Source organism: Oncorhynchus clarkii, chromosome 2 (genome assembly GCF_045791955.1).
Source record: "Oncorhynchus clarkii lewisi isolate Uvic-CL-2024 chromosome 2, UVic_Ocla_1.0, whole genome shotgun sequence".
NCBI classification, from domain to species: Eukaryota; Metazoa; Chordata; class Actinopteri; order Salmoniformes; family Salmonidae; genus Oncorhynchus; species Oncorhynchus clarkii.
In genome coordinates, this window is record NC_092148.1 from 23,797,672 (window position 1) to 23,806,815 (window position 9,144).

General features: G+C 43.8%; 1 protein-coding gene across 1 annotated transcript; it reads left to right on the forward strand.

Annotated features, from left to right (window-relative positions):
- Window positions 1-1,736: 1,736 nt before the first annotated feature.
- LOC139380430 (potassium voltage-gated channel subfamily V member 1-like) lies at window positions 1,737-7,763 on the forward strand. Its single transcript, XM_071123096.1, has 2 exons — window positions 1,737-2,724; window positions 7,231-7,763. The coding sequence occupies exons 1-2, from the start codon at window positions 1,737-1,739 to the stop codon at window positions 7,761-7,763; spliced, it is 1,521 nt and encodes a 506-aa protein (XP_070979197.1).
- Window positions 7,764-9,144: the final 1,381 nt, after the last annotated feature.

A 9,144-nucleotide genomic window follows, 5' to 3' on the forward strand; every position in this document is an offset into this window, starting at 1 on the left:
GTCATGTATTTTTTTAAACTAGGCAAGTCAGTTAATAAGAACAAATTCTTATTTACAATGACGGCCAACACCGGCCAAACTCAGACGACGCTGGGCCAATTGTGCGCCGCCCTATGGCACCAATCACGGCCAGTTATGATACAGTATGCTCATCAAATATCTTCTGCAATGACCACATTCGTTAACGTGATTGCCTGCAAGAAAATCCAATTTACTCGTGATTCTGGCGTCTTATTTTATTTTCTCATTATATGTGTATTTGCTCACACAGCCATTTAGAGATCTTAGAAACATGTAGAGTTAACATAATCAGAATATCTCCATACTCAGTAACTTGTTTGGTAGGATCAGACGTTTTTGATTTAAATTGCAATTGACAGTTTGCCCTGTAACGTCTGCTTCCAACTCACACTCTCAAACACGTAGATCCCCTGAATGCAGCTCACTATCCACATCCCAATCACCTGAATTCTAATCACCTGTATGTCATTATCATACACTATTTAGTTCAGTTCTTTGCACCCCATCACTGTGAGGTATTGTTTGTTTTGTGACACGCTCTGGTTTTCCCCGTGATTTACTCCTCCCGTGTATGATCGTTTTTGCCTGCCTCACTAAGGACGCCTTTTGCATATTCCCTGCCTGTACCTTAGCCTGTCGGATTTCCTGTTATCAACCTATTGCCTGATCTACCGGACGACGTTACTAGCCTTTTCCCTGCCTGTACTGTTGCGCTTTTGGACTCCCTGTGTATGACCTTCTGCCTGCCCCTGGACCCAGAGCCTCCTAGAGCCTCCTCCTGTGGTCCTTTGCAATAAACACCTGCTGCGCCCTGCGCTTGAAACCAGCTCTCTGTCTCCCCTCGTGTTCATTACATAACCCTTTTGGATTTGTTACAATATCAATTGGTATAGCATAGGTATTATCTTACTCCTTTCACTTAAAATGGAGGAAAATCATCATCACCTTCACCACTTTTACAAACAGAGTATGTTTTCACTATATGGTCGTTCCTTTCGGTCATGACAGGTGAGCACATTCTACAGTGTCTGTGTTCTTGCCAACAGATCAACTGCTATGATATCCATTTTTCAAGATTTATCTTTTAAATATGTGCGACTTAATTACCACCATGAGGATGTTAGATAGCAGATAGACTTAACAAAGGGAATTAATGATTACGGGAATAGGAATATTAGTTGTATTAATTAGGTAGGCCAGCTAAAATATTTAAATCTCCACAAAGAGCTTTGAATAACTAGGACACGGCCAGAGGCTCTTTCCCTGTCTTTCCCTCTCTCTCGCTCCCCTCTCTTTCTCTAGTGTTCTCTCTCCCCCTCTCACTCATTTGATGTCAGACACGATGCTCTTGGTAGGAGCAGCCAATGAAATGTGGATTCCTTCATTCAGGGAGCAGAAGGAGTTTAACTGAGAATTAGGGATAACTAATGGCTGCTTCTAGCCAAGCTGTAAAATGTATTCCCTTGCCACAAGGCTAATAGGCTACACAGGGGATGGAACAAGCAGGGACAGAGTAGAGAATTCCTCTTGGAATTATTATGAAGATTCTGACATGTTAACTGTTCTCTAGGTGGTCTTAATTGGCTTTGGTGCCAATCACTCTTTTGAACCTGAACAACTGTTGACCTCAGTGTTTTACCTTTTCCTTGATACCCAACTGCACTCCAGGTGCCCTTCAGGTTTTCCCCTCCACCCCAGGCAGGCCTGTGACCGCCATGATGAGCAGCTCATCCAGCCCAGCTGAGTTCTACAGGGACAGCACCTCCCTCCTGTCCATAGACTCCAGCGTCTTCTACAGCGAACCCCCTCCTGTCTGTGGCGACCCACTGGACTTCTTCACCATCAATGTGGGTGGCAGCCGCTACGTTCTCTCCCAGGAGCTGCTGGCATCCCACCCAGAAACCCGGCTGGGCAAGCTGGCCCTGTCCACACGGGACTCTGCCCTAGAGCTCTGCGACGACACTGACTTCCTGGAGAATGAGTTCTTCTTCGACCGCAACTCACAGACCTTCCAGTATGTGATAAACTTCTACCGCACAGGCCACCTGCATGTCAGGGAGGAGCTTTGCGTGCTCTCCTTCCTCCAGGAGATTGAGTACTGGGGCATCGACGAGCTCTGCATCGATCCCTGCTGCCGGGGACGCTACTACCGCCGCAAGGAGCTCAAGGAGAGCCTGGACATGCGGAACGAGGCTGAGGCTGACGAAAGCCAGGACGAAGACTTCAACGACGCCGCGTGCCCAGATCTCCGCCGGCGCTTGTGGGACCTGCTGGAGAAGCCAGAGTCTTCACAAGCGGCACGCGCCTTCGGCACGCTGTCAATCATCTTCGTGGCGGTATCCATTGTCAACATTGTGCTCATCTCGCTGGACCTGGGGGATGTGGGTGGGAACGGGATCGGTGACGAGAGTGGGGGCAGTGACGGGGGTACACCTTTCTTCGTGGATGCACTGGAATATGTGTGCGTGGTGTGGTTCACCGGCGAGCTGGTGCTACGCTTCATCTGCGTACGCGACAAGTGCCGCTTCACCCGTAGCGTTCCCAATGTGATCGACCTGCTAGCCATCCTGCCCTTCTATGTGACTCTGGCAGTTGAGATTCTGCACGGTGGCTCTACAGAGCTGGAGAACATGGGCCGCGTGGTGCAGTTGCTCAGGCTCATGAGGTCCCTGCGCATGCTCAAACTGGGACGCCACTCCACAGGTAATGTAGTCATCTATCTATACATACTATCAAGGTAAGACCCAAGTGCAGACTATGTGAAGTAAAAATGTTTGACAACAGGGGCAGGCAAACAGGTCAAGGCAGACCTGGGGTGGATAATCCAGAGTAGGAGCAAAGGTACAGGATGGCAGGCAGACTCAGGGTCAGGCAGAGTGGTCAGGCGGGCAGGTAACAGGGTCAGGCAGAGTGGTCAGGTGGGCAGGTACAGGGTCAGGACAGGCAAGGGTCAAAAACCACGAGGGCGAGAAAAAGAGAGGCTGGGAAAAGACAGGAGCTGACAGGACGAACGCTGGTAAGCTTGACAAACTAGACGAACTGGCAACAGACAAACAGAAAACACAGGTATAAGTACACAGGGAATAATGGGGAATATGGGCGACACCTGGAGGGGGGTGGAGACAAGCACAAGGACAGGTGAAACCGATCAGGGCATGACACATACAGTATAATCATTTGTAGTAGTCACCTGGAATGCATTTCAATTAACAGGTGTGCCTTGTTCAAAGTTAAGTTGTAGAATTTCTTACCTTCTTAATGCGTTTGAGCCAATCAGTTGTGTTGGGACAAGGTAGGGGTGGTAAAAGACCAAGTCGATATGGCAAGAACAGCTCAAATAAGCAAATAAAATGACATTCAGTCAATCATTACTTTAGGACATGAAGATCAGTCAATCTGGAAAATTTCAAGAACTCAAGTGCAGTCGCAAAAAAACATCATGCCCTATGATGGAGAACCACCACAGGAAAAAGGAAGACCCAGAGTTACCTCTGCTGCAGAGGATAAGTTCATTAGAGTTACCAGCCTCAGAAATTGCAGCCCAAATAAATGCTTCACAGAGAACTAAATAGCAAGAGTGAGAAAGGGAACGATGACAGGCTAGGAGAAGGAGAAAAGAATATTCATTCATATTTCAAAAATTTCCTCAGGGGATTGAGAATGGGGGGCCTGACAGGTGAATGCTCCTGAGTCCATTTGTGTGTGTCTGTGTAAATTTGCATCCGTGCGCATGAATGGCTTGGATGTTGCGGATTTTGGCGAGGGGTTGTGACATATTCCCTCTAGTATGCTACTTCAACAAATTGGTAAGTACAGCATCAGGAAAAGAAAGAGAGAAATTGATTTCTCCCTCTGGGTGATGGCAATTAATAAAACAGATGCTTTTAGGGGAAAAGTGTGGATTTACAGGGCATGTTCTCCACTTTGTCTACATGCTGGTGCATCTTGATATCCTTGAGGAGTCTATGACATTTGCTCAGTTTAAGTCCCATGATCTGACTAAAGTGACTTTAGTCAAACTATAAAAGCCGGAGTGTTCTTGCCATGTGTGTAACAATATGTCTGTAACAATATCCTGAACAAAGCTGCATCCCGATAACTGTATCATCTTGCAAACAAAGATAAGTTTGCTCTACAGACCGCTAGAGGAAAAAAACTACAGCCTCCTTTTTATACTTATCCCCTATTTGAATATAATATCACTCTTTCCTCTGCTCCTGGAGCTCTCTGGACACAGCACTCAGGGTGTCTTTCTAATCTGATTAGATAAAGGGAAAAAAGATCATGCAAAGGCAATATGAAAACAGATACCTGAAGCTCAGAGATACCGTAAAGCTGGCGTTGTCCTTGAGACTGTGTTATTATTATGAACCCTCCTTGTTTGTGCTCTTGGAAAGCACCCACATAATCTAATAAAGGACCCAGCTAGCACACAACATTCTGAGAGATATATGTTTCTTATAGCTTGGTGAGAGTGTGGTTGTCCTATGGTTATTTTGCATACAACCTTCCCACATACTTCTTGGAATGGTGCAGGATAGTTGCTTGACTTTGTAACATTCTCAGCACATTTAAGGAACTTGACAAAAAAAAAATATTTTCTTATTGTCTTACTTCAACAAAACGTGTCCTAAATGTTCAAACATGGTTACATTTCATTTCAATTTTGGTAATGTTCTACAAATGCTCTCCAACTCGTTTGAAATTGGAAATGTTCTCAAACATTTCAGAACTTCAGCATAACGTTTCCTTTAGGATTTCTCATGGTTCTATTTAAAGTAATATTCTCACATTGTTTTCCGAGAACGTTAAGATACAACGTTCTTCTGAGTGAATTTCAGTAGTTCAGCATAATGTTTCCTATAGGTTTCCTCATGATTCTATTTAGTCATGTTCTCAAATTGTTCTGAGAACATTATGAAAACTTCCATAAAACCACAAGAAAACTTCAGTAATGTTCAGAGAACATTTTAGGAATGTGAATGAAAAATATATACATTCTGTTCTCAGCATCAACAAAACTCACTATCATCCATCTTGTTAAGTGTTCCTTTAAAATGTTTGAATAGACTATAATAAACAGCTTTGTATGAGCAGTGGCACAATGGACTAATTCCATGGATAGAGAACAGATGAGCATAGGTATGAATCTTACTGACGCTGTGCCATAAAAAATGTTTTTTTATTTGTTTGCATGATTAATGCCTAAGCAAATAAATGTCCATGTGTCCTATCTGTGCTTGTTCAACATAGTTAATCCAAACTAAGCTTGCAGTGTTAAGGCTTATTGAAACATGTTCTCAGAACATGATTTAATTACCTTCAAATAACCCAAAAATAGTCAAACGTTCTCAGAACCTACCTAAAAATGTACCCAGAACAGGCAAAATGTTCACTTCTGTTCTCAGAACGTTCAATAAACGTTCAGTTTTACCGCTCAGGAAATTTACGGCTTCATTTCCAGAACCAATGGAAACCAAAAACGTGCTTTCCCACAACTTCCAAAGAACCAAATGTGCTAGCTGGGTCTCATTTTGATCCCATATAGTTTCACAATAGTGTTTCAGTTGATCAAATCAAATTTTATTGGTCACATACACATGGTTAGCAGATGTTAATGCAAGTGTAGCGAAATGCTTGTGCTTCTAGTTCTGACAGTGCAGTAATATCTAACAAGTAATCTAACAATTTCACAACAACTACCTTATACACACAAATGTAAAGGGATGAATAGAATATGTACATATAAATATATGGATGAGCGTTGGTGTGTGGCATAGGCAAGATGCAGTACATGGTATAGAATAAAGTATATACATGAGATGAGTAATGTAGGATATGTAAACATAATTAAAGTGGCGTCATTTAAAGTGACTAGTGATTACCTTTTAAGTCCATTTATTTAAGTGGCCAGAGATTTGCTAAAAATAACATAAATTATACTTGGTAAACTTCACCCAATATCTATTTTCTACTTGAGGAGTTTTGAGAGCTTTTCAAGCAATCTCAGCGTGTGAATAGTCCTACCACCTGCTCAATCTCAGCATGTGAGTAGTCCTAACACCTGCTCAATCTCAGCGTGTGAATAGTCCTAACACCTGCTCAATCTCAGCGTGTGAATAGTCCTACCACCTGCTCAATCTCAGCGTGTGAATAGTCCTAACACCTGCTCAATCTCAGCGTGTGAATAGTCCTACCACCTGCTCAATCTCAGCATGTGAGTAGTCCTACCACCTGCTCAATCTCAGCAGGTGAATAGTCCTACCACCTGCTCAATCTCACTGTGAATAGTCCTACCACCTGCTCAATCTCACTGTGAATAGTCCTAACACCTGCTCAATCTCAGCGTGTGAATAGTCCTACCACCTGCTCAATCTCAGCGTGTGAATAGTCCTTACCATCTGCTTAATCTCAGCGTGTGAATAGTCCTACCACCTGCTCAATCTCAGCGTGTGAATAGTCCTACCATCTGCTTAATCTCAGCGTGTGAATAGTTCTACCACCTGCTCAATCTCAGCGTGTGAATAGTCCTACCACCTGCTTAATCTCAGCGTGTGAATAGTCCTACCACCTGCTCAATCTCAGTGTGTGAATAGTCCTACCACCTGCTCAATCTCAGTGTGTGAATAGTCCTACCACCTGCTCAATCTCAGCGTGTGAATAGTTCTACCACCTGCTCAATCTCAGCGTGTGAATAGTCCTACCACCTGCTTAATCTCAGCGTGTGAATAGTCCTACCACCTGCTCAATCTCAGCATGTGAATAGTTCTACCACCTGCTCAGTTGTGTATATTTACAGTTTTTGCACTTGTTTTAACTGCAAGCTTGCTGTTAAATTTTCCCCACTAAACTCAGTCATGAGTTTCGCACATCAACACTTGTTGTTGTTTACATTAGCTGTTTGTGGAATACAGTGTATAAATTGGATAGATGCACTACAGTACCTTCATGTTAGGCAAGTGAGTATTAAGACTGATTTAAGAGTTAATTATTCAGGTAAATTATTTTGCATACCATCAAAAGTGTACACTTTCAGCATGGTCTTCCTACAGATGGCATCATTCTAACGCGTCAGTGCAGACAGCCGTCGGACTATCTAACTTTAGACAATGCACTTTCAGGTGTACGACCTGAATAAGTAATCTGTCATTTAATCTCCTTACAAGATGTATAATTAACCCCAGCCCTCTGTATCCCTGTGTCTCCCAGGCCTCAAGTCCCTGGGCCTGACCATTGCCCAGTGCTACGAGGAGGTGGGTCTCCTGCTCCTCTTCCTCTTCGTGGGCATCTCCATCTTCGCCATGGTGGAGTTTGCCCTGGAGCATGACATCCCCGGTACCTCCTTCAGCAGCGTGCCGTGTGCCTGGTGGTGGGCCACCACCTCCATGACCACGGTGGGCTACGGAGACATCCGCCCCGACACCACCCTGGGCAAGGTGCTGGCCTTTCTCTGCATCTTGTCTGGCATCCTGATCTTGGCACTGCCCATCGCTATCATCAACGACCGCTTCTCTGCCTGCTACTTCACTCTCAAGATGAAGGAGGCGGCGCTGCGGCACGGAGAGGCGCTCAAGAGGCTGGCGCGGGGTTCCCTGGGTGACTCGGAGGTGGGTGGGGCAGCAAGGGGAGGAGGGGTGAACCTGAGAGATGTTTACGCCAGGAGTGTGACAGAGATGCTGAAGCTGCAGGGGAGGGAGAGGGCCAGCACACGGAGTAGTGGAGGGGGTGAGCTCTGGTGGTAGTGTGGAAGACGGACCACAAGGGCAGCTGTGGAGAAAAAACTATGGAAAAAGTTAAGTCAATTGGGTTAAAGATGGAATCTGCAGTTGGGGGAAACAACACTACTGGCTGCTCCACCACTGTTGTTTTTGTTGCTGAGCTGAGGAGCGTCGCGAATCGTGGTAAAAATGTTAATCGCTGTGCTCTTATCGCACGTGCAATGATGTCAGAGGGCGAAAAACATTGTAAGCTGACGTGGTTGTTTCACCATTAAGGATTCCAGCTTTAGGAATACCATCAGAATATGACAACAGTGTGTACAATGTATAGGACATATCTAAAGGATGATGGGGGGACAATTACTTAAATGTCACCTGAAAGATTTGCCACAACTTTCATGCCTAACCTTTTTCGGTGTTGTGTTCTCTGACACAACTGTTGCATGTTCTGTCTCCTCTGTATGTGACACATGACCATCTGATCATTTATCACTCCAGTGTTAATCTGCAAAATTGTAATTATTCGCCTACCTCCTCATGCCTTTTGCACACAATGTATATAGACTATTTTTTTCTACTGTGTTATTGACTTGTTTATTGTTTACTCCATGTGTAACTCTGTGTTGTCTGTTCACACTGCTATGCTTTATCTTGGCCAGGTCGCAGTTGTAAATGAGAACTTGTTCTCAACTAGCCTACCTGGTTAAATAAAGGTGAAATAAAAACATATATTAAAAAAACATGTCATATAGACAGGATGTACAGTATAGACTGAATTATATTGTGTTTGATATTTCAAAACTTCTCTCCACTGAAAGATGCAGTATGTTGTGGTGTATAGAAACGCACAACATGATTTCATTGGAGAGCAATAAACAGATTGGACTTCTTATTCACCCCGGTCTCTTTTTCCTGCGGGGTCACTGTGAAATACCTTAAGGGCGCTGGGAGGAGGAGTCTCCGAGTCAAGTCTGTATGCAGAGCACACACAAATATCCTGAACTGGTTAAAGTCATTCCACAGGGTAGGTTTAACAGAGCAAATGAAACGTGGCCATACTTTATCAATCATTTAACATCAGTGATACTATTGAGGCCTGTATAGCATTTGGGAGGTCATCAAACGCTATTGTTTGAACTAAATATAGACAAATATAGGCTGAGGGTTTCAAGCTGTGGTTGATTTCAAATGTAATTTTGATAATATAATTACAATATGTTGGATTCAGGTCTGTGGAGATCTTCACAATTGCTGTAATAATCTGTTCAGAATCTCAAAAAGCTCTGACCACTTGCACCATGTATTTAAATCATCTCAATTGCAATCCAGGTCATTTGGTTGTGTTAGTATATGAAGTAAAGTGATAACACGTTAAATTGTTGTATAAATGAATAAACAAACTATC